The sequence below is a fragment of the Kazachstania africana genome, chromosome 4, assembly GCF_000304475.1.
Source record: "Kazachstania africana CBS 2517 chromosome 4, complete genome".
Lineage (NCBI taxonomy): Eukaryota > Fungi > Ascomycota > Saccharomycetes > Saccharomycetales > Saccharomycetaceae > Kazachstania > Kazachstania africana.
Genome location: NC_018943.1, coordinates 955,471 through 978,129, shown reverse-complemented (window position 1 = coordinate 978,129; position 22,659 = coordinate 955,471). Strand labels below are relative to the sequence as shown.

The 22,659-nt window shown below is 37.4% G+C and overlaps 10 protein-coding genes and 3 non-coding genes across 13 annotated transcripts; 9 read left to right on the top strand and 4 right to left on the bottom strand.

Annotated features, from left to right (window-relative positions):
• Positions 1-60: 60 nt before the first annotated feature.
• Positions 61-2,496, bottom strand: SBE22 (Sbe22p; the record flags this gene model as incomplete). Its single annotated transcript, XM_003957229.1, has 1 exon — positions 61-2,496. The coding sequence occupies one exon, from the start codon at positions 2,494-2,496 to the stop codon at positions 61-63; it is 2,436 nt and encodes an 811-aa protein (XP_003957278.1).
• A 651-nt stretch (positions 2,497-3,147) lies between these two features.
• On the bottom strand, positions 3,148-6,174 carry KIC1 (putative serine/threonine protein kinase KIC1; the record flags this gene model as incomplete). The annotated part of the gene is made up of 1 exon (XM_003957228.1): positions 3,148-6,174. One exon carries the CDS (start codon positions 6,172-6,174, stop codon positions 3,148-3,150), a length of 3,027 nt encoding a protein of 1,008 aa, XP_003957277.1.
• A 377-nt stretch (positions 6,175-6,551) lies between these two features.
• BIG1 (Big1p) lies at positions 6,552-7,632 on the top strand (the record flags this gene model as incomplete). The annotated part of the gene is made up of 2 exons (XM_003957227.1): positions 6,552-6,664; positions 6,738-7,632. 2 exons carry the CDS (start codon positions 6,552-6,554, stop codon positions 7,630-7,632), a joined length of 1,008 nt encoding a protein of 335 aa, XP_003957276.1.
• Positions 7,633-8,153: 521 nt separating this feature from the next.
• On the top strand, positions 8,154-8,720 carry GEP4 (phosphatidylglycerophosphatase; the record flags this gene model as incomplete). The annotated part of the gene is made up of 1 exon (XM_003957226.1): positions 8,154-8,720. The coding sequence occupies one exon, from the start codon at positions 8,154-8,156 to the stop codon at positions 8,718-8,720; it is 567 nt and encodes a 188-aa protein (XP_003957275.1).
• Positions 8,721-8,910: 190 nt separating this feature from the next.
• KAFR0Dtrna1M lies at positions 8,911-8,983 on the bottom strand. Its single transcript has one exon. It is a non-coding gene; the product is annotated as a tRNA-Met (tRNA).
• Positions 8,984-9,582: 599 nt separating this feature from the next.
• Positions 9,583-10,320, bottom strand: KAFR0D04920 (uncharacterized protein; the record flags this gene model as incomplete). The annotated part of the gene is made up of 1 exon (XM_003957225.1): positions 9,583-10,320. One exon carries the CDS (start codon positions 10,318-10,320, stop codon positions 9,583-9,585), a length of 738 nt encoding a protein of 245 aa, XP_003957274.1.
• A 1,743-nt stretch (positions 10,321-12,063) lies between these two features.
• Positions 12,064-14,817, top strand: SFB3 (Sfb3p; the record flags this gene model as incomplete). The annotated part of the gene is made up of 1 exon (XM_003957224.1): positions 12,064-14,817. The coding sequence occupies one exon, from the start codon at positions 12,064-12,066 to the stop codon at positions 14,815-14,817; it is 2,754 nt and encodes a 917-aa protein (XP_003957273.1).
• Positions 14,818-15,456: 639 nt separating this feature from the next.
• Positions 15,457-16,411, top strand: PAL2 (Pal2p; the record flags this gene model as incomplete). The annotated part of the gene is made up of 2 exons (XM_003957223.1): positions 15,457-15,563; positions 15,631-16,411. 2 exons carry the CDS (start codon positions 15,457-15,459, stop codon positions 16,409-16,411), a joined length of 888 nt encoding a protein of 295 aa, XP_003957272.1.
• Positions 16,412-16,899: 488 nt separating this feature from the next.
• On the top strand, positions 16,900-17,010 carry KAFR0Dtrna3P. Its single transcript has 2 exons — positions 16,900-16,936; positions 16,974-17,010. It is a non-coding gene; the product is annotated as a tRNA-Pro (tRNA).
• A 238-nt stretch (positions 17,011-17,248) lies between these two features.
• On the top strand, positions 17,249-19,216 carry KAFR0D04890 (uncharacterized protein; the record flags this gene model as incomplete). Its single annotated transcript, XM_003957222.1, has 1 exon — positions 17,249-19,216. One exon carries the CDS (start codon positions 17,249-17,251, stop codon positions 19,214-19,216), a length of 1,968 nt encoding a protein of 655 aa, XP_003957271.1.
• Positions 19,217-20,196: 980 nt separating this feature from the next.
• Positions 20,197-20,298, top strand: KAFR0Dtrna6S. Its single transcript is given in 2 exon segments — positions 20,197-20,234; positions 20,253-20,298. It is a non-coding gene; the product is annotated as a tRNA-Ser (tRNA).
• Positions 20,299-20,587: 289 nt separating this feature from the next.
• On the top strand, positions 20,588-21,430 carry YNG2 (histone acetyltransferase YNG2; the record flags this gene model as incomplete). The annotated part of the gene is made up of 1 exon (XM_003957221.1): positions 20,588-21,430. One exon carries the CDS (start codon positions 20,588-20,590, stop codon positions 21,428-21,430), a length of 843 nt encoding a protein of 280 aa, XP_003957270.1.
• Positions 21,431-21,895: 465 nt separating this feature from the next.
• On the top strand, positions 21,896-22,528 carry GAR1 (H/ACA snoRNP pseudouridylase subunit GAR1; the record flags this gene model as incomplete). Its single annotated transcript, XM_003957220.1, has 1 exon — positions 21,896-22,528. The coding sequence occupies one exon, from the start codon at positions 21,896-21,898 to the stop codon at positions 22,526-22,528; it is 633 nt and encodes a 210-aa protein (XP_003957269.1).
• Between the last annotated feature and the right edge of the window lie 131 nt (positions 22,529-22,659).

The window sequence follows — 22,659 nt, the reverse complement described above, 5'->3', positions numbered from 1 at the left end:
ATGGATGCGTATTCAAGAATTATAAGAGTATATAGTTATGTAAAAAAAGGCCAGTTAGACTTAGAATTTTTTATAGTAGTGCAGCCATTTTCTGACGAACATACCATTGATTTCATCCTCATCTAATAATTCATCCATCGGTATTGGTATCGTGAAATTCTTATCATCTAGCTTACTCAACTCATTTAAATCGATAAATCCAAAATGGTAATTTAATAAAACGTCCAGCGTTAGGGCTAGTAGTATCTTGTAGTTTACGACAACTTTCTTGGATCTAAAATACTCCCAATCTTTATTTACAAACACTTCCGGTTTAATTGGATAGTTTTTGAAACTTTGGCTATTGGCTACGACAATGATGTCAAGTATCCACATGAATAGTTTATGATTTAATCTTTGCATAATGTGCCACCAAGTAACAGAATTTAGACATGTAGTATTGAATTCGTCTTTGAAATCGTTCGAGCGCAGCAGGTAGCTAGCTACAACACCTCTGGAATTTAATATCTTAGTTTCATATTTTTCTTTCGTTAAGTCATTAAAACATGTCATTTGAATTAGATTCACTATTTCCCAAATATCTTTCAAAGATTTGAATGAACCATCTATTAAGAAATGGTGGAATAATAATTCGTCACCGGGTACAAGCCCCTGGGAAGAGATAGATTTAAGTTTTAGCATGAATAATAAATCGGATGACATAACATCATCGTGGCACCTTTTGTTTTTCAAATTGTGTTCAATTAGTTGTTCTATCTCAAGTTCTTTACCTTTTGGAAAGTTCATTGAGTCCAATAAAGAAGAGAGCCTATCAAAACTTTCGAGATAATTTGTTGTGATAAACCTCAATTTACTTTGCAAAATTTCGTCATAGAGTGAAAATCTATTTTCTTCACTAAATGATGTTTCCCAGACAATTTTTTTCAGACTAGTCAAAGATGAATTTCTTGTAACTTCTCTGTCCAGCAATAGGACTAGCTTGGCTCTATTTGTTTCATCTCTAATTATCCTTTCTTCACGACCTTTGTGTTTGTCTAGTTCATCAATAGATGCCATACTCATTGTTTTTGAAATTTGTTCTTCATGCTGCCGTTTTTCATTAGCATCCTTTGGTGGTAACCAACTGGGTCTTGTGTGACTTACAAGCTCTAGTTTATCTTCAGATACCAATAGTAAATCTTCCATTCCTTTATCACTTGCTTCTTTCAATTCGAAAGGAAGGACTTCTGCAGATGACGTTCTTTCCATTAATTTTGTTCTCGAAAGTCTATTTTGTGAATGTAAATAAATAGATGATAAAGTTTTCGTGGTTTCCTTGATATATTGAAAATCTGAAAGTTTCGTGACTCCCGGAATGGGTGAAGTGGGCATTTCGTAAAAGTCTAAGATTGATGTGTTGCTTGATGCTGTACTAGTGTATGAGGTATCTGAGTTTCTATGTTCGTGTTGTTTTGGAGAGGGCGTAAATGATGACGGTATTGGAGGAGGTTGCGGAAGGGCTGTATCTTCGTTAAGATGTATTATTGAGCTCGAAGGCTTCTTGCTAGATCTCTTTGCAGATTTACTAGAAGCAGAATTCAAGAATGATGCAGTAGAAAAGGATGCCATTGGAATATTCCAAATTAGGGAGTCGTCAACAAAATCATTTTCTTGTAACTCCACTATAGGGTCTTGGCTATCATAAAATTTTTCCTTGTTTTTTATTGATTTCCTTAATGATAATTCTGTTTGCTCCTTACGTAACCTATACCTTTGTGATGCAGTTAGTGAGATTTTATTCGGCAATATAGCCGTTGTACTATTTGAGCGCGAATATAATGAAGTATTCTGGTTGATATTTTTATTATAAGGTCCATTAATTATTTTATGCATTGGGTTGAAATTTGGTGTACTGTTATTGTTGATAGAACGTATAAACGGAATCTTAGCCTTGTTGCCATTACCATATAACGCGTTATGATTTTGACTCTTTGAAGATGGACTAGACAAAGAGCTGATATTACCATCAGAATCTTCAGCGATGATTGTACTATTAACAGGAGCGGAATTTCTATAGGTTTTCTTGTTGCTTATAACCAGAGTAGTGTTATTAGCATCGGACGGTATACTTGCTTCGTGCGTGGCATCCGCATCGTCATCGCTGTCATTGGCTAGAGACGAACTTCCAGATGGAGTCTCTGATGATAATGGCGAGAATATTTCAGATGCTCTAGTGGATATTGATTCGTCGGAGATGGGTCTCTCATTTTTGAAATTTCTCTTTGGAGGAGGCAATTTTGTAATATTACTACCAGTAAATTCATTCATCTGTAGATTATCACTAGGTCTTCTTGCAATACCCAGGTCTATCATCTTCCTATTCAAAGGCAAATTTCTTTCAGATGAAACAGTATCGGATTCAGCGGTCTTTAATGAGTTTTGGGGCTCTCCTTTAGCTTTTCCCAGATGAAACGACTTGATCCCAGGAAATTTAACGTCGTTTTCCACACTAGTCATAGTTAAACAACTTGTTATATAGGATGGAGACACAAATCAAAAAAAAAAGTTTTTAGCTAAATGAGTGGAAAGCAATAAGAAAATATGGCACTAAAAAGAGTCTCTTTTTGATCTGATGATTGATGGAGCGAAAATAAAAGGAACCTTTCCTGCTTATAAATTTTCCCAAAAACGAGGTGGGGAACACTATCCTCTGTCGAGCTGTACACTGCAGAACCAACAAATAAACTTACAAACAGCAATCAAATGTGCAATGACAGAAACTTCCTAGGTCTCTTCTTGCAGTTGCAATACAAATTTTTTTCGTGGCTATTTTTATGAAAAAACTGATATTTGTTTCCGACTTCCTCGAAGATTTTTTGCTTGGCTGCCCTACAAAATCCAAAAAGGACTTGTTTTTCCCGAAACGGAAATTATACTTCTTCTTAGGGCAGCTACGTCGCTTAATATAGAAATATATGCCTTAATAGGAAAACTTTCAGTCGACTTTGCCTTTCTGCGTCTAGAACCACGCCTCCCAATTAGGAAATGCTCCGTACATAATGAATATTTATCTCCAAATGGACCCATCGGTTAAACTGGCTGGTGCTGACGGTGGTGATGCTGAACGTGTTTATTGCTGAATATATGAGAATCTATACATGGTACTAGCTACTGGCGATGGTCTTCCGGTATGGTTGTAGCGGTGGCGCTGGTGCTGAGAGCTGGAGCTGTCGCGGCTGTGACCGTTTGTGCTGGAGCTGTCGCTGCTGCTGTGGTAGAACTGGTATCAGATGCAAGTTGTTTTTTCAGAATGCTTTCTATAGCGGGGAGTCCATCTTCGAACATCTTGAGTAGCTTGTCGAGTTCGGTAAGCATGTATGGCTTACGATCCACTGTGATGTGACCTCTGTTGCCCGTACTGTTGAGATCAACGTCCTGGAACATGTCCATCTTCAAAACAGTAGGTGGTCTTGCCATAGTTGTAGACGCAGTAGCGGCGTTGGAGGTTACCGTGGTTATAGTAGATACCGTTGAGCCTGGATACTCACCGGCAGAAAACGAGCTTTTCCTATTAACAGTGCTGTGGCTCCTCTTGACCCGTGCGTGCAGGCCAAAATCCATATGCTTGTCACCAATCGGTGTCATAGAGACAGGGATATTCTGAGCCGTACTTGTGTTGATACCAAACTGATTGATCTTTTCATCAGCAGCATTTGCCATTGCAGAAACGTAATTAGTTGCCCCATCCAAAAGTTTCGTCCGCAATGCTGTAGTGGGTAGCGGCATTTGCAACTTCAAATTTGGGTTATTTCTTCTGAAATCGCCACTGACTCTACTTGTTTCCTTGTCGTTTAATATACTAGATGCGTTGTTATTCAATGGTTGTAATAGAATGTCTTTCACTTCAGAATCCGTATTCGAAGAGGAATTGACAGGTTTCATTGCAACAGGAACAGTACTTGTCATTGAGGAAGTTACGATTGGAGATACTGTAGGTTTCCTGATTGGGGAAACATTTGTACCAGCTTTATTTAATAGCTGAGAAGGTGAAGGCGTCTTGTGATTTGAAATCATATTCACTTTAGATCCAGATGTTGGAAGACCAGTGCCGCTAACAGATCTAGATGTCTCCTCAGGTACGACACTATTCGTACTGTTGGAGCCACTTCCAGAAATTGCGGGTCTCCTGTTGACTTGTAGAGGCTGTTTATATGCTAAAGGAGAACTAGACAATGTGGCAGACCTTGGTTTAGTATGCAATAGGTTAAGATCTGTGCTGCTATTACCAGTAATATTGATATTGTTAGTGTTACTAGTATTCGAAGGAGTGGTCATACTACTATTTGGTAACTCTTCAGGAATTTCAATTTCTATGGAAGTTGGTATGGCTGTCATAGGACCAGCGGGAATCTTGGAAGATTTACTAAATTTGGTTTGAAGAACAGGTAATGCTGGGGAACTCTGACTATAATATGCGTTCGAAGTCAGAATACCGGGATGAGCTACAGGAGATGTAACATCAGATGCTGCCGCCACGGCTGTTGTTGCAGAGATATCATCAGATAAAGAGGTTGTATGAAGATTATTGTTCATTCTCGGTAATTCTTGATTAATGAGTTCTTCATCTTCTTCATTTATTACATCATTATCTTCAAAAAGATCTAACAATGCCTTTGGTGCTTTAGCGTCGACAGTTTTTCTTCCTGTGGTATATGTTCCCGTCTTCGTGTTAACATTTGTTCCCACCAGACCGTTGTTTGTCGCCTGCATGACTTTTGAATGATAGTTGCTGGCACTCATGGTAATATTATTAGTAGTATTATTGCCGGTAGCTGCTGTATTAATGATACTATGCTGCTGTGTCATTACAGCATTTAAAGTAGAGTTATGTATGTATGTCCCCCCTGCTGCATTTTTTCCGATTGTGGATCCTTGGAAGATGGTCTTCCCAATGTTATTTGTATGATAATAAGGATAATGATCCTCGTCTGGATAAGCATAGTTATAATCATCATTTATCCAGTCGTTATTTTCTTCTGGAATGGCGTCGATATTGATATTATTTTCGATGATGTAATCAGTTGAACTCAATGAATCGAAATCCCATTTCGTATCAAAATTTTCCTTCATTTCATTAGCCTCAGCATCATTGCTTTCAGTAGCCTGAACTTCTCCTTTTATATCGTTATTGAAATTGTTCTGAAGTTTTGCCTTTTCGTGCTCTTCTTCAGCAACAACTGCGACACTCTCTCTTTTCGTCTTATCTCTAAATAAAAGATATCTTGATATCAATTCTTTTAGTATGGATGTTGGTAATGGCTTATATGTTTTGATGAATGCTGTTTTCAAAAGTTCATCAGCTGTAGGACGCTCAGATGGATCTTCATCCAGGCAAGTAGCGATAAATTCTTTAATTAATGCAGAGTAATTTCTACCTTCTAAACGGGGAGGTTTTGATTTGGCGATCAGCTGCATTGCTCTTAGAGCCTCTACATCACAGTAAGGAGGGTTTCCAGTTGTAACTTCATAGGCTGTTATACCAGTAGACCATATGTCTGCCTTTGTATCATAGTAGACACCTTCCATTATAACTTCCGGCGCCATCCAATACGGTGTACCAGCCATCGTTTGTCTTCTCGACTTCGTTTGATTTAATTGCGCGGCAACACCGAAATCACATAGTTTAATCGAGCCATCATTATTAATCAATACGTTTGCAGCTTTGATATCCCTATGAATGACGTTATCTTTATGAATATACTTCAAAGCTATTAAAATTTCTCTCATAATAACACCAATATATTTTTCGTCGATTTTGCCTGGTCTCAACAGGGATCTTAATGAGCCACCACCGCAATACTCCATAATGATCCAAAGACTAGTATTTTTCAAATAAGAACCATAATATCTGGTGATGTTAGGTAATTGTTTCAAAGACGCTAAAAACTGTATCTCCTTCTGTACATCCTCCACTTCGTCTTCGTCGGAATCCAGATTTAACACTTTAATAGCATACACATGCTTCGTGTTAAGGTGATAACCCTTGTAAACAACCCCAAATTTTCCTCTGCCTATAACATTTGTTCTTCTAAACTTAAAATTAATATCTTCGTCATCTTCGTCAAGTTCAGGGTTTACACTATTAGATCTTGAAGTTACACTATTACTACGAGTACTGGTTACAGTTTTCTTCATTGCAAATCTGGTCTCCTACGTTAAAAGTACTCCTTTCTCAAATCTTTTCGAACTGTTTTTCTTATGCTCACACTGGAATGGTAATAACCAAAGCAAAAAACTCTTAAAAGGACAACTCTGATGAAGGAATTCAATACGATCTCGGAGCCTACTGATTATGGTGGAATGCGGTAGTTACAGATAGTTGAGCAGCCTAAAATTAACTGTTTCAGTTTGATTTCTTGATCTCTTCTTTTCAATTGTGCCATTTACCAATTTTTTCGAAAATATCTCGTGCCAGATGATTCCGATTATTATGGCATCTTATTAGCAAAGACTTCTTATATGAGCTTTAACTTGAATTTAACAGTCAAGTTCGAGAAGTTCCGTAACTAAAGATGTGTGGTGCATTAGTGCAACTGTTGCTTTGTTTCCAAGTGCTGTTTTACAGCTGCTGTGCTGAACTGGTGAAGCAGAAGGATGTTCCGGCCATTCTGTTTTCACATAAACTGTATGTACCCTATTGATAGATTGTAATGATTTTATTAGTTATCACTTTTACTAACGTACGTTTGTGTTAGTAGATCACCTGGGATGTTGAAGTATCAAGAAAATTACGAGAGTGCTATGTCTTTACCTTCGAAGTCATTTGATATTATAGCAGAGGAGTTATTGAGGAAATGTAATTCCGATGCTATCATATTTGTGAACCAGCCAGGTCTGTGTAAACTAGATTTCGAAGAATTTGAAGATGAATTCAAGTTTTTGAGGAAGTATATCAAGGTGAGTTCTACGTCGTTAAAATTCGAAAAAGTGAGTGGATTACACCAAAATACGTTTCAAAACTTAATTGATATAACTTCTAAGGAATGTAATATCGATAGGTTCATGACTTTAAGAGGAAATAATACCGACGATTTTGAGCCCTACATAGACACTAATAAAAGAATCATAGTAATAAACTATCCACCTTTGCCTGAGAACGACTATGATCTCCGTAGAAAGCATATTATGGATTATGATTTGTATCTACGAACAATACTTGCACAAATTCCGTCGCCATATCAAACTGTGATTTATACTTCTTTGGAGCGAAGTCTTGTCCCCAAAGAGGACGTCATGAATAATATAGAAGTCTTTCCAGGGTTGTTCGAAGATCTTGCAGAGGAAGAGAAGAATGATAGGTTGAAGGATGAGCCGCCTGCCCCATTGAATAAATTTCGTACTCTATATCCTGGCATGTCTACAAAATACATTTCTATCTTTGATTCTGGATTTTTGGAACAAAATGGTCAGCTGCTTAAAGCTATTTTCACGTCATTGGTTGGTTATATAATATACCAGACCATCTTGTATGTGAGAGAGCCCAAAAAAAGTAGGCCAAATGATAAGCATCCAAAGAGGAAGTCACCAGAGAAGCCTGTTACTAAAACTGAAAAAAAAGCAGAATCTTGTGAGGCTGAGAAGAAAAGAGACTGATGTTTGCATTATTATATACATATTTCTTATATAAAATTTCGTTTTCTTTCTTGAAAAGTGTCGAATTCTCGATACATAATAAAGACAAAAGAACAGACGCTAGAATCTAGCTTCTACTACTGATACGATTAAAATAACAAATAACTCATCTTATTAAGAGTCGTTTAACATGCAAGCGAAGTCAATCCTCTCGATACAATAAACTATATATATACATCAAATATTACTAAGAGGTACATTTGATTATATTTCCCTCTGTATAAGATAATCAAGAGATATCATCCCACCGTTAAAATATGCCTGCCTCTAGTAATACTCGCCTACTAACGACTTTATTGTTGTCTAACCATTAACCGCCTCACGTTTGGTGCAACATTCTTATTCTGCGTCTTCAAGCTCTAAATGAAGTTTAATATTTGGTCGCACCGTAAAAGTATTCGAATAGAATATAACCGTGTTTGAAAAACTATAAAGTTAGTTAGGTAATTCAACTGAAGGGAAGATTAAAAGAGGCTGAAGCTATGACATTCAATCTTAGCGGTACATTAAATGCGTTCAGATTATTATACAATCCATATCTGCTGAAGCCACAGATGGTAATTGCTAACTTCAATCAATTACCAATACCTATAAGAAGCGATCAAATCAAGGCTGTTGTGGTCGACAAGGATAATTGCATATCATACCCTAACGAAAGCAGTATCTGGCCATCTTATGTGGACAAATGGGAAGCATTAAAGAAGCAGTATCCCGGAAAAGCGGTACTAATAGTGAGTAACACTGCTGGCTCAAATGATGATCCAAATTACGAAGAAGCGAAATTGATAGAAAAGAGAACAGGTGTTGAAGTATTAAGACATTCTACCAAAAAACCAGGTTGTAAAGATGACATATTGAAGTATTTTATCAGTAATAAAATTGTTAAAAGTCCAAGTGAAATCGCTGTTATTGGTGATAGATTGTTGACAGATATCTCCATGGCAAATATGTTAGGAGGCTACGGAATTTGGATCAAAGATGGAGTACGAGCTTCAAGCAGCTCTATAAGTAAATTTGAAAAATCATTGTATAATTTTCTAGGCTTCTAGTAATCAATCAAAGTCCATAAACTTACACGAAGAGCCACAAATGATTGCAGTTATAGACGGTTCGCCTGCTTGTGATTTTAATGAATGAGAAAAAATCACGACTATCAGTCAATTAAGAGAGAGTAATGGAGTTAATTTAACTTGCTATCTTTAAAAAAGAAAATTTTGTGTGTGGGTCTTCGTATAAAAATGCTCCAGGGGAGGTTCGAACTCTCGACCTTCAGATTATGAGACTGACGCTCTTCCGACTGAGCTACTGAAGCATCGGTATGTATATCCATATTCAATATGGTGGATACATAGATGATCAACAGGAATATACCACGGCTTGTATATATTGAGATTTAGGAACAATTAGGGCGAAGACGGAACTGATCGTATCACCGTAGCTAAAAGCGTGTCAAAAGCTTATCTTTTTTTTATATATTAAGCTATAAAGTAAATACAATATTAAGAACAAATGTGACAAAGAATTCCCTTACGTTGGAAAGAATAGGAAAACCACTAGCACTGGCCAAGCGAGTACTAGGTCCTCGCTTTTATTGAATTAATGTTCATTTTACTTTACTATTTATTCATTTCTCTCTATTTCTTCGTCCTCCCTCGCCTTTTCTTTTCTTCTTCTTTCCTCTCCCTTCTCTTTCCTTCTTTTTTTTCTTGTTATATTTATATTATATTAATATTATTTTTATTTTATTTTATATTTCATTTCATTTCATTTACCTAGGATGACAGAATTAGGCTCCCGTGGCTAACGTCAAGACTGCTTCCTAACATCAGGCCTCAGGCCAGCTTCATACGGAACTCCCCCCTTCCCACAATGACGATTGGTGATCGCGCAGGCAGTGCTCCTATTGCGTTCCTAGCATTTGTCGAAAGCGTGTGCAGTCCCACATCCTTTGCTATAGCAACTACTAGATGAGGGTACCGACGTAGTGGTGAACCATACAGATGCTGAAGGACCCAAAACCAGGTATCCTAACCAAGATCCACCATGGCTTAAACTTAACGTATATGTGGCGCACATACTCCCATTGGTGACCCACTCATCAAATCCCCATTGGACAGCGCCATCTATAGTCTTCTCTTCTACTGTAGATGCACAATGTCCGCTCGAAGCCCAATATTTATAATAAACACCGGCTGAGCTACCCTCGCTGACGCCGCATGTGCCGGCATGAGCCCGCACATATACAGCATGCGCTATGTTAGTAACGGCTTCGGTAGCATAATTGGTAACAGCGGTGCATACTGAGTCAGTGAACAGTTTCTTCCAGCAGATATCGACGTTCCTACGCTTAAACAAATCGGTAGTCGTGTTAAATACGTTCATATCAAACTGTTCAGATGATACTAGTGTTCCATTAAAGGACCACTTCGTGAATGGCACTTCAGTCGCATTGTCCTCCTTGTATAGTTGCCAGATAGTTTCATTCGTCAGGTCAAGTTCTATAAAGTGATCTGGCTGAAGCACCCATCCAGTGCTGGTACTACCTAAGGCATTTAGATACGGGTATTCTTCGTTGGCTTGCGCTAACGACATGAACGCTACCAGTTGCATAGAACTGCACAGTAATTTGTTAACTAATGAGAGTCTCATCTGTTTTAGTGTATTTTTTTATTCTTCTTAATGTAAATCTATAGATTGGTGTGAGAGATTTAAAAACGGATTGCCTTCGTTCTCGACTTATATATTGGACTGTAATCATCGACTACGAGGATCATACACGTAGAATCACGTGACTTACAGGGAATTCTTCGAACTGGGTAAAGTTGCGTCCATGAAAAATTTTCACTAATCTTAGAACTCAATCGAATCTCATGAGATCTCAACTTTAATAAATTGAGCAAATGATGTACTGGTTTTGTTGTAAATGTCCTGATATGTAAAAACAGTCAAACGAATTCTAGCTAAATGTTGTACTGTTCCAGGTTATGTTACAACAGTGTATTGTATGATGGACCTCTAAGTATTACATAAATGACCTTTAAACCACGTGACACAACCCAATCTTGTAGTACTACAGATCTGCCTACGCATCCCAATACAGAATACATTAACCCCCCTCTCATTAGGGCTCACGCAGCCAAAATAGCGACAAGCATATCCAGAATCGTTGGGGATCCTCATCTCCCCTTACTCCCAAAGGTAACCTTCGACTGGATTCCAAGATTCGCAGGTATCATAATATCTAGGATAGCCTATGAATGGAAGTAGGATGGTTATCAGCCGGTATTTCACCTTGATTGAATATATTTGTAACCGTTGAAAAACTACATCTGTAAGACGTAATAAAAACTATCTTTAGTTATATCAATAAGCAAAATGACAATTTACACAAGTACAACGTAGCTAGATGATAATACTATTTCTGTTGTAGGCGTGTCTGATCTTTATATGAATGAAATTGAACACTCATATATAAATATACATACATTTTAGTAGATTCTAACTTCATAGAACTTCAATAAAGGTTGCATTAATCCTTCTTGGCCCGAGCAATTTCTTCTTTGCGGCACTAACATTCTGACTAGGCTTCAGGAAGGACCAGACATGAATCACCATAACTAGGGCTGTTCGCGCGATACACTTTATTAAAGCTATTATGTAATGTCTCTGGGACATTAATTTTTGCAATTGAAAGTCTGGTACTATTACGGAAGTTTTAGTTTTAAGCTTCTAACTACTTCGATCGCAGTTCTTCAGTAAATCAAGATATATGGCAAAGAATGAATGAGATATGTCTCGCCTATGCACATTATTGAATTAAAAAATTGAGTACGTTCGGAAGGCGTAAGACGCAAGTTGGCGGCAGCGTGGGATTATTCACTTGCATATGTCAGGCATACCCATATTTTCCTATCTTTGTTGAAAAGGCAGACAGCCCATCACTTGAAAAGCTAAAATAAGACCTACGACGCACATTCAGAAGAGTTAGTGTCATGATGGAATAAATTGATGGGAAGAACGTCTCTGTTTCTTGATTAACAGAAATAGCAACCCTCTCGAATCCCCCACCGTCAGTGCTTTCAATTTGTCTTATACTTTCAAACACTCCTCTACAAGCTTCATTAATGATCCAGAAACGTATATAAGTATAAGATATTGTTGAATGCAACGTTGCTCGCCATCTGAAAGTCAATCTAGTAATTGCTGGATCATGATGCCTCAAGAAGTTTCTTAATCATCAGCATGGTTTTATTCATTTTTTTTCTCAAATGTCGGCCATCTTGTAAGCTGCGAAAAAGTAACAATAAAAATCAAATTTTGCAGAATTTTAACATGATGTTCTTTTAAGGCTAGGCCAAACAGTAAAAAGCTGTTGTAATTAGTTCCTCGAGGATGTCGATTGATCAGTTAGAGTCTAGCATCTCCAATTTAGCTTTGGACAACGATGTTGATATTAATCCAGCTGGCCATTCAAAGAAGCACAGGAGATCAAATAGAGCTTTTCACAGCTTTACTGGTAACACTCCAGTTGGTACCCCCACTATGCCTGTAGGTGTCACGTTCGGTGGTATTCCAACTACTCCTGGGTTTAACGCAGCACCACCAGGCTTCAATGCTAATGTTGCTTCATCTCCAGTCACGATGAACCAAGAACCAATCCAACAATACCCATTCCCACAACCTGAGCTCACGACAACCTCGCACCATATCTCCAGTAAGAGATGGGAGGATCAAATTCAATATTTGTCCAAAGCCTTTGATACTTCAAGAGACATTTTGCCACCTTTACCAACCACTCAATTCTATTCAGTAGACCAAAAATCGTGTGATCCTAGATTAATGCAATTAAGTATGCATAAGATCCCAGCTGATGAACATGTTAGATCTGCCACAAAGTTACCATTTGGACTGACAGTGCAGCCATTTGCAGATATTATCTCAGCTCAAGAAAGTGAAATCCCAGTGGTTAGTTCTAATGACGTTAACAATGCAATCAAGCCACCTCTACGTTGTAGACGTTGTCGTTCTTACATTAATCCGTTCTATCAATTAACCTACGATTTGAAAGCTATCTGTAACTTTTGTAAAGTTAAAATGAAACTATCAGAAGATGAGACCTTTGGAATGGATACCTTAAATTATACTGCTAGTAATAAAGTTGAATTAACTAAAGGCTGTGTTGACTTCTTAGCTCCAAAAGCTTACAATGCCACTCCTGATGTTCATCCATTACCACTACATTACATCTTTGTCGTCGATGTCTCTTTATTAGCAAATGAGAATGGCAGTAGTTATGCTGTCATTGACGCAATAAGGAATTCTGTTGAATATATTATGGAAAATCAACCAAATTGTAAAATTGCAATTATGACATACGACAATAAATTGAAATTCTATAATCTAAGAAGCAATTTAGAATCTGCCCAAGAATACATTGTCAATGAATTGACTGATGATGTCTTTATTCCATTTTACAATGGGCTATTTGTCAGACCCGAAGAGTCAATACACGTTATAAATGATACATTAGGTAAAATCAGTGACTTCGTCAGAAACCAAAAGTATAGTCACGTTCCACAATCATGTTACGGTGTTGCATTACAAGCTGCCAGAATCGCTCTGGATACTGTAACTAAAGGGCAGGGTGGTAAAATCATTTGCTCCCTCAATTCTTTACCAACTATCGGCTATGGTAATTTATCACTGAAGAAGGATGATAATGGAAAACATGATTTAAACTGTAATAATGAATATTACAGTAAGTTGTCACATAATTTATTGAGGTCATATATTTCTGTTGATCTTTTGGTCACGAGCGCAGGTTTTGTTGACATGTGTACTGTTGCTCAACCTGTTAGAATGACGAGTGGAAATTTGAAATATTATCCACATTTCCGTGCCAGTGAAGATGACAGTATGATTATTAATGATATGATTGATAACATATCGAAGATCACAGGTTACCAAGCATTATTGAAAGTCCGTTCATCTGAAGGTATTTCTGTGGATCAATATTATTCGATATCAGTTGATTATTCTGACCGTGATCCAATAATTCCAGTCTTAACTAAGGACACAACTTTAGATGTTTTATTCAAATATGATGGAAAATTCAAAAAAACTGGTGTACCAGTGTATTTTCAAACTGCATTATTATACACTGATATCAATGGTATTAGGAAAATCCGTTCCATGAATTGTTTCGGTACCGTTTCCAATAATATTAACGAAATCTTCCAAAACTTGAACGAGAACTCTATAATGAGAATTATGATCAAGGATGTCATTAGAACATTAGGTGACTGTGATTTTAAGAAGATAAGAGAAAGTATTGATACAAAATTAATCGATGTTTTAACACAATACAGAGCATTGGTAAGTGGCAATTCTTCTTCGCAATTAGTTTTACCTGATTGTTTAAAGACTCTACCAATGTACATGTTATCATTTGAAAAGACAGACTTGATGAAACCAAATACACAAAGTACACGTGGTAACGAAAGAATCAACGATTTGATTAAATTAGAGACTTTAGACAGCGCTCAATTACAATACAAGTTATACCCTCAAATCTTACCTTTCCATGTTCTACTAAACGAGAATGATTTCACTTTCTACGATGCTAACGACAAGATGCTACAACTTGATCAGACTTCCTTAGAAAATCTTTCTGTGAGAAATGGATACCACAATTTAACCAATGGCGGTTGCTATTTCATTTTCCAAAGTGAAGTCGTGTACTTGTGGTTTAATGAAAATACCAACAAGATGTTATTACAGGATCTATTAGGTGTTGATGCCAATTTATCAATCAACCAAATTTCCCTGTATAGTAGCTACTTACCAGAGACCGGCACTGATATCAATGAAAAAGCTTCAAATGTGATCAAGAATTGGGCACAATCAGTTGGAAAGCAGTCTGTCCCAATCAAGCTCCTAAGACCAAACATAGACGCATACTACGGTTACGTAATGAGTCAACTCTTGGTAGAAGATAAGACTATCAATATGATTGAAAGTTTCGATAATTACTTAATCTATCTACATGCACAGATCCAAGAAAAAGTCAAAAAGGAAGATTACGTGAAGATCAACGGTTCATCCAAGAGCCACGAAACTTTCCATCAGAAATTTGTACAATTTTAATATAACAAATGTATATAATGTGTATATGTGATAACGGAACCTTTTTTTTTCTTAAAAGTCTCTGTTGCCCAATTTGGGAGATAGACTTTAACACATGATACCTAAAGCGGCGCCACTATACATTAAAAGGGCGATCCAATTGACAGGAGCCCGTGCCTACGGAGGTTAAAATGCACGAGCCCCGAAACCGACAAACCGTTGCAAAAAATAGCCACACAAGCCGCGTTCTGGACTCCGTCGTCATACGTAAAAATAGTGGAGGAGGATTTCTTGAGCCAAGCGGGCTGAAATACTCGCCTTGGCCTCCCGGGAACAAAGACCCCCCAAGTCTGGGCAGAATCCCCGAGAGACAGAAAGCAATGCATACTAAGCAGGAGCAAGGAAGTTAGAGAATTTCTGGGAGAGATAGAGAGACCAATGTGAATTGAGGGACCTTTCAATGACTGGGAAGCGAGGTAAATCTATCAAAATATTCTGGAGCGGCGTTTTTCTGGTAGTGGGACAAGTGTGAACGGAGGAATTTGTCGATCTGCTTTATATAAATAGACTGTTTTTATTGTAAATAAGTAAGGCAGAAACACGTTTTTTGTATCATTTTACTCAGCTCGATTCAACCGTTCAAATAAATAACTAGACATGATGAATAGTGAATTTTCTTCTACCAATCCATTTAGAACAAGCCCCGAGCAGCCAAGTGACCACCGGGCTTCACGGAGTAATAATGACGGGCATCGTGCTCGAGATAAGTAAGTATTTTGTTGTTGTAATTGGAAGAATGTTTTTCAATGATACTAACTTCCTATACATTTTCAGTAATAACAATCCATTCTTAGATGATACTGAGTTGCCTAAGTATAAGGAAACACAAAATACCAAGAAATATAGTACTTCAAATGAAAAACAAATGAGACCACCTTCCTACGATGAATCAACTTCGAATTCTAGAAGGCAGCACCGTCACAAACATCATAGTCATAAACATCATCATACTAAGACGAAGAATGGTGTTGGAGTAGATACTATCGATAAGCTCGACTTGACTGGCGTATTTGGTGGTTCTTTTCACCATGATGGTCCCTTCGATGCGGTGACCCCCCGAAGAAACGCGAAGGACGACAAACGTGCTCCAGTAAAAGCCTTCCCCATAGACAGTGCAAATAATACAGTAGGAGGTGTCACGATGAAAAAATCTGCTCTCGATGAGGTATTTGGATATGAGAAGGAAAATGAAGACACCTATTATATAAAACCTGGTAAAAATATTGGTTCAAGTCGATTTGATCCGAAAGCCAAAGTTGAATTGGTTCATGGCCCTACGACTGCTGGATTAGGATCGACTACATTTCTAGATGGTGCTCCTGCAAGTGAAAACGCAATCAGAGAAGAAAACATGAAAAATCAACTTAATAGAAAAAAATCATTCAAATTATCGAGAAAGTCATTTGATAACAATCAAAATTACACATATTTTAGTGATCCAAATGCAAATAACACTGGGAAAGACGATGAATTTTTGGAACTAAAGAAAAAACCAAGTAGGGGTAACACTTTTATAAGGCGTGTAAAAAGTTTAAAAGTCGGTAGAAGAAGTTAAGCAATCTTCAATAGTGGCTGTATAAACGTATATGCATATAAATATTCTTTCAACTGCTGGGAAAAAAAGTTCTGGATAATACTGATGTGACATGTCTTATATCAAATTGTCACACAATAAGAAACAAATATAGATCACTTAGGAAGAGCTCAAAGCTCAAAGGAGATACGCTTTAAATGCATGTGAATTATGAATCAGATCAACTTAACCTGGTCTGCAAGCAATGGTCTTGAACAAAAGTTAATGAGTACGTTGTAACGCATGTTACAAGCATCAATGCAAAAAGCCATACTTGATTCCTGCATGTGGAGAAGAAATAAAATCTGCCTATTAACACTGATTTATACCGAGAGCAAATAGCAAACATTTAAAAGGGTACTACAGTGGCTATTTGTGACAATTTAGTATGTTAAGAAAGTGAAGCACGTGACATTAATTCTCTCAATCATATGATTCGTCAATGGGCAACCTTTCCCATCAATTTAATAGGGCGTGTGGTCTAGTGGTATGATTCTCGCTTTGGGCGATTCTTAAGGGAAAACTTGGGAAATAAATCACAAACATGCGAGAGGCCCTGGGTTCAATTCCCAGCTCGCCCCAATTAATTTTTTTGCGATTTTTTTGTAAGCAAGGCTGGCTTATATATAGTAAAGGCCAAACTGCCAATTTCATATGTTAAATCACCTCCTTACTGTTAATTGGATCCGTCCAAAGCTTTTCGAGCTTTTTGTTAAGTAGCTACGATTTAGCACGAAGAACAAAAAAGATTCTTTAAACTATATTTTATGCAAATCAGTGTGCCCTAGCTAATGAGCTTAATCAAACTAATAGATATTTATGATTGAATTATTCGAGCGATCCTTTTATAACACTGCCCTAACTAGAAACAGATCAGCTTTATCCACTATTCACTCTTGCTCATATAAAGTACACGCAATTATTAGCATCGTCCATAAGAAATGTGGCCTTTCAACCTCCCCTCTCAAGAGGAACTTAACCTTCCGACTCCAACAAGAGGGGATTGAAATACCAAAGAACGTAGATGGCTCTCGTCAGGGTGAAAATATTATTGATCTACTGAGAAACTACATTTCACAAGAATTGAGTAAAATTTCGCATTTACATCCAAATAACATCTTTTCAGCAATTGAGAGAAGCAAGAACGTGAAAAATGGGGATTTATTAATACCGATTCCAAAATTGTGTTCTAAAGGTGATAATGCTCGAGAATTAGCTATACAATGGTCAAAGAACTTTCCCCGTAATCAAATTTTACATGAAGTCAAGTCAAATGGTCATTTTTTACAGTTTTTTATCTCTCCAAGTTTACTTAGTAATGTCCTACTCCCTTATATTTTACAAAGCAGGGATAAGTATGGGTCACAATTCTTAGAGGATAGGAAAACTATCCTAATCGAGTTTTCCTCACCAAATATTGCCAAGCCATTCCATGCAGGACATTTACGATCCACCATAATTGGTGGCTTCCTCTCAAATTTGTATGAAAAGAGAGGTTGGAACGTTGTTAGAATGAATTATCTTGGTGATTGGGGTATACAATTTGGTTTGTTAGCTGTCGCTTATAGGAAATATGGGAATGAGCAACTTTTGAAAGAAAACCCAATCAACCATTTATTTGAACTTTATGTATCCATTAACAAGGACAGAGATAATGAAAAAATGCAAGATAAGCTTGTATTAGGTAGGACTATTGATGATGAGGCTCGTGAATATTTCAGGAAAATGGAATTTGGTGACCCAGAAGCCTTGTCACTTTGGGAGAAATTCCGCAAACTTTCGATTGAAAGTTACGTTAATACATACAGACGGCTAAACATTAAGTATGATGTATATTCTGGAGAATCGGAAGTGTCCAAGAATTCTATTGAAATTGCGCTGAAGTCACTCCTCAACAAAGGTTGCATTTATGAGAATAAAGGGGCAAAAATTGTTGATCTGAGCAAACATAATGAAAAGATGGGTAGGGTGCTCATACAGAAGTCTGATGGAACTACATTGTATCTCACGAGAGATATAGGTGCCGCTATTGACCGCTATACTAACTACAAGTTTGACAGAATGATCTACGTTATAGCATCTCAGCAAGATTTATATGCGAGGCAGCTGTTTGAGATTTTAAAATTGCTACAGTTCCCATGGGCTGACAATTTAAGCCATGTCAACTTCGGAATGGTTCAAGGAATGTCTACAAGAAAAGGAAACGTTATATTTCTTAGTGATATCTTAGAAGAGGCCAAGAGCAGGGTACTGAAAATTATAAGGAATGACGTGAATAAGCTTTCAAAAATAGAAGAACCAGAAAATGTGGCAGATTCTATAGGCATTTCTGCAGTGATAATTCAAGATTTGCAGTCGAAACGAATAAATAACTATAAGTTCCAGTGGGAAAGGATACTTTCATTTGAGGGAGATACAGGCCCATATTTGCAATATGCTCATAGTAGGTTGGCCTCAATTGAGAAAAATATGGATATCAGTTCATTTGGAAAGGTACAAGAAATTGATTTCGGCCTTCTACGTGAACCAGAAGCGTTAGAACTTATGAAAATATTGGCACATTATCCAGATATCTTAAGCAAATCCTTAAAAAATCATGAACCTTCTATAGTGGTAACCTATTTATTCAAGTTAGCCCATGCTATTTCTAAGTGTTACGATGTTTTGTGGGTTGCTGGTCAACCCAATGACTTAGCGAGGTCTCGACTATCCCTATATTTAGCAGCTAAGATTGTTCTGAATGATGGTATGAAACTACTGGGGATAACTCCAGTTGATAGAATGTGAGGTTAGATATTATTTGTTCTGTGAAATATAGACGTTCAAGTTTTTAGTCCCACGTAATTGGGTGCTCAAGACTGTTGGCAAACGTAATTTTAGCAACAAAGCAACTTAAAATTGCATTGCTTGCTTCACTTTTCCGAAGGCGAAAGGTTTTTATAATTCAAAAGTATGACTTTGCCAATCATAGTGTATGTCGTTATTTTATCATATATTCAGTAATAATAATGTATAATTGAAATTCAATTTACAGCAGGAGTTTGGACGTAGCCATCTTTTTACGTTTTGTCTGAGAAATATTTAAAATCGGAAGTTTCCTGACAAGAGCGCAAATGTAGAAGGAATCAGACGAACAGCAGCACGTATTACACAGTATATTGACCGACAGTCATCTTTTCTTCTCCTAAAAAGTTGCTAATTGATGAAATTATGGTAATAAATAGGATCTAGGAGTTAGTTATAAGAAGCCAAACAAATGAAGTGTGAGGTCAGTATTGAACCAAAATACTAAAAAGCGATATTTTCCCCATTTTTTTTACATAAAAAGCATCTTCAAGAAGGGAGGAAGAGATATTTTCTTGATACTAGATGAGGTCATTTTATATCTTAAATGTTCATGGCACTTCTCCTCGACCGTATGGTAGAAAATTTCAACTTGTCAGTTGTACGAGGTTGTATGGGTTCCGTGTTTTTATACAGGCGGCGAATCTTCTTTTTATGTTAACTTGTAGTATTAACATTCTTCTTTGTCATTTGCCAATCCATAATATTCTCGTCTAGCTGCATGTGCTTTAATATTGTAGACCCATCAAACGCTCCTTCCAAAGACTTTCCAGTTTTATGAGAAATCATGTCGCTTACATACCGTAGTGTTAATGATTGCAGTAGTAGATAATGAATACTTGCTAAATGTGAGTCTGCTGTGTGGATGGGTGTAGTTCCTTTTAGACAATAAAGGATAATATTTTTTATAAAAATTTCGAATTGTCCCAGTGGCCGAGTGGTTAAGGCGATGCCCTGCTATTTCAAAGAAAAAGCTGTTAAGGCATTGGGTTTTACCTGCGCAGGTTCGAATCCTGTCTGTGACGTTTATTTTTCCTTTTTTTCTACAATCATTGTAACGTTCATCTCTTTATAGGAGGTATCTTTTGGAGGAATGATTTCAAGATAAGCTGCATATAAGAGCAGCACAATTATGGTCCTCATAGCCTTGTCACGTTTTGTGAGTCTTTTTATATTTTTCTACTTTTGTTTGTCCGCAGTGAATATAAAAATCAATAGATAGGCTACTTAAGCGAGAAATTCTGAAAGTAATGGGAAACATCATTAATAACAACAAATTTCAATAGGGGATAACTGACTCGTGGAGTTTTTATCATGGATCCTAGTTTAGCGTTAGAGCAGACACTCCAGGATATCTCAAATTTAGAAGCAGAGTTTCATCATGCTTATGAAGAAATAGGTGCAAACGATGGTGATATTCAGGAACATCAAAAGAAGTATATGCAAAAGGACTCGCAAATACAGAAGTTTATAAAGCAAAATGGCGCAATAGCAGAACACCCTAACGAGAGCGAGCTAAATAGGGATATGCAGAGTGAACTGAAAGAGATGTTGTCATTACAGAAAGAAAAATGCAAGCTAGCCAATACAGCATTGTTTATGGTGGCAAAACACCTCTCAAAACTGGAGAGAAATCTTACAATACTGGAGGAAGATGGTGTCTTAGCTCCAATGGAAGAAGATGAAGATCAAGATATCAGAACAGAGTTATCAAGAGAGAGCTCAGTATTGAGTACAACATCTGAGAGAAAAAGAAGGGCATCCCCATCAGTTTCATCATCTGTACCACCGCTGTTAAAGAAAAAAAGGCAACTCAAGGCTCCGTCTCTTTTAAAACAAAGCACCTCAGCTAGACAAGATCAAAAGTCTGCGTTATCCAGTCCTGATAAAAGCAATGCTGAAGTTGACAGTTTTAGTGGAGATTTATTTTCTGGAGGTAATGAAAATGAGGAAGAAGAAGAAGAAGATAAAAAACTCTACTGTTTCTGCCAAAGTGTATCATATGGCGAAATGGTTGCATGTGATGGTCCGCATTGCAAATACGAATGGTTCCACTATGCATGCGTCAATCTAAAAGAGCCCCCAAAGGGAACTTGGTACTGTCCAGACTGTAAACAGGAAATGGCCAAGAACAAACTTAAAAGAAAAAAGGTCTAAACAAATTGGAATCTCAGCAAGCAAGCTTATTTCCATTACAGGACTTTCAGAACATACTGCCGGCATTTATCCAAAGATTATTACATTAGTAAGCACGCTTTTCTCAAATCATCAACGCAAAACATTCCGATTGATATGGATCGTACAATAACCTTCTCCAATATTCCGGTCTCTGCCTACACTTATAACGTTATATAATAGCTACAATGCATCTACATATTCAAACTAAAGTCACTATAGTCTCATGCGCAATTACTTCAGCAATTTCCAAAGACTTTATTATGTCACGTGTAGCTGTTCAAATTCTCGCTCCTAGTCGAGTGAAAAATTTTTTGTAAAGATTATCGATGAGGTCGAAAAAAAAATAAATTAGTGTATTACACTCTGATTCAATAGAAGTATAAATTCAGTTAGCTTCTTCCAGTCGAAACACGTTTCATACTTGATATATAAGCCAACAATACAATGAGTTTTAGAGGTGGTAACAGAGGTGGCCGCGGTGGTTCCAGAGGCGGCTTTGCTGGCCGTGGTGGTTCCAGAGGTGGCTTTGGTGGTAGACCAATTCAACAAGGTCCACCAGATACTGTTTTAGAAATGGGTGCTTTCATTCATCCATGTGAAGGTGACATTGTTTGTCGTTCCATTAACACAAAGGTTCCTTATTTCAACGCTCCAATATATCTAGAGAACAAAACTCAGGTGGGCAAAGTAGATGAAATTCTAGGTCCATTAAACGAAGTTTTCTTCACTATTAAATGTTCAGAAGGTGTTCAAGCTACTAGTTTCAAAGAAGGTGACAAGTTCTACATTTCTCCAGACAAGCTATTGCCTATCGAAAGATTCATTCCAAAGCCAAAGGTTGCTGGTCCACCAAAGCCAAAACCTAAGAAGAAGAGAAGTTCTGCTCCAGGTGGATTCGGTGGTCGTGGTGGTCGTGGTGGCTCCAGAGGTGGTTTCGGTGGCCGCGGTGGTTCCAGAGGTGGCTTCGGTGGCCGTGGTGGCTCTAGAGGTGGTTTCGGTGGCCGCGGTGGTTCCAGAGGTGGTTTCGGTGGCCGTGGTGGTTCCAGAGGTGGTTCCAGAGGCGGTTTCAGAAGATAGACTCTGGTACTTTGTTTCTCAAATTGTTAAGATTAATATTTTCCTTCAATTCTTATATAGTACATGTATCATATTATAAGTAACTAAACATTTTAACGTATCAAAAATTTTTGTCAGCTAATGGGAAAATA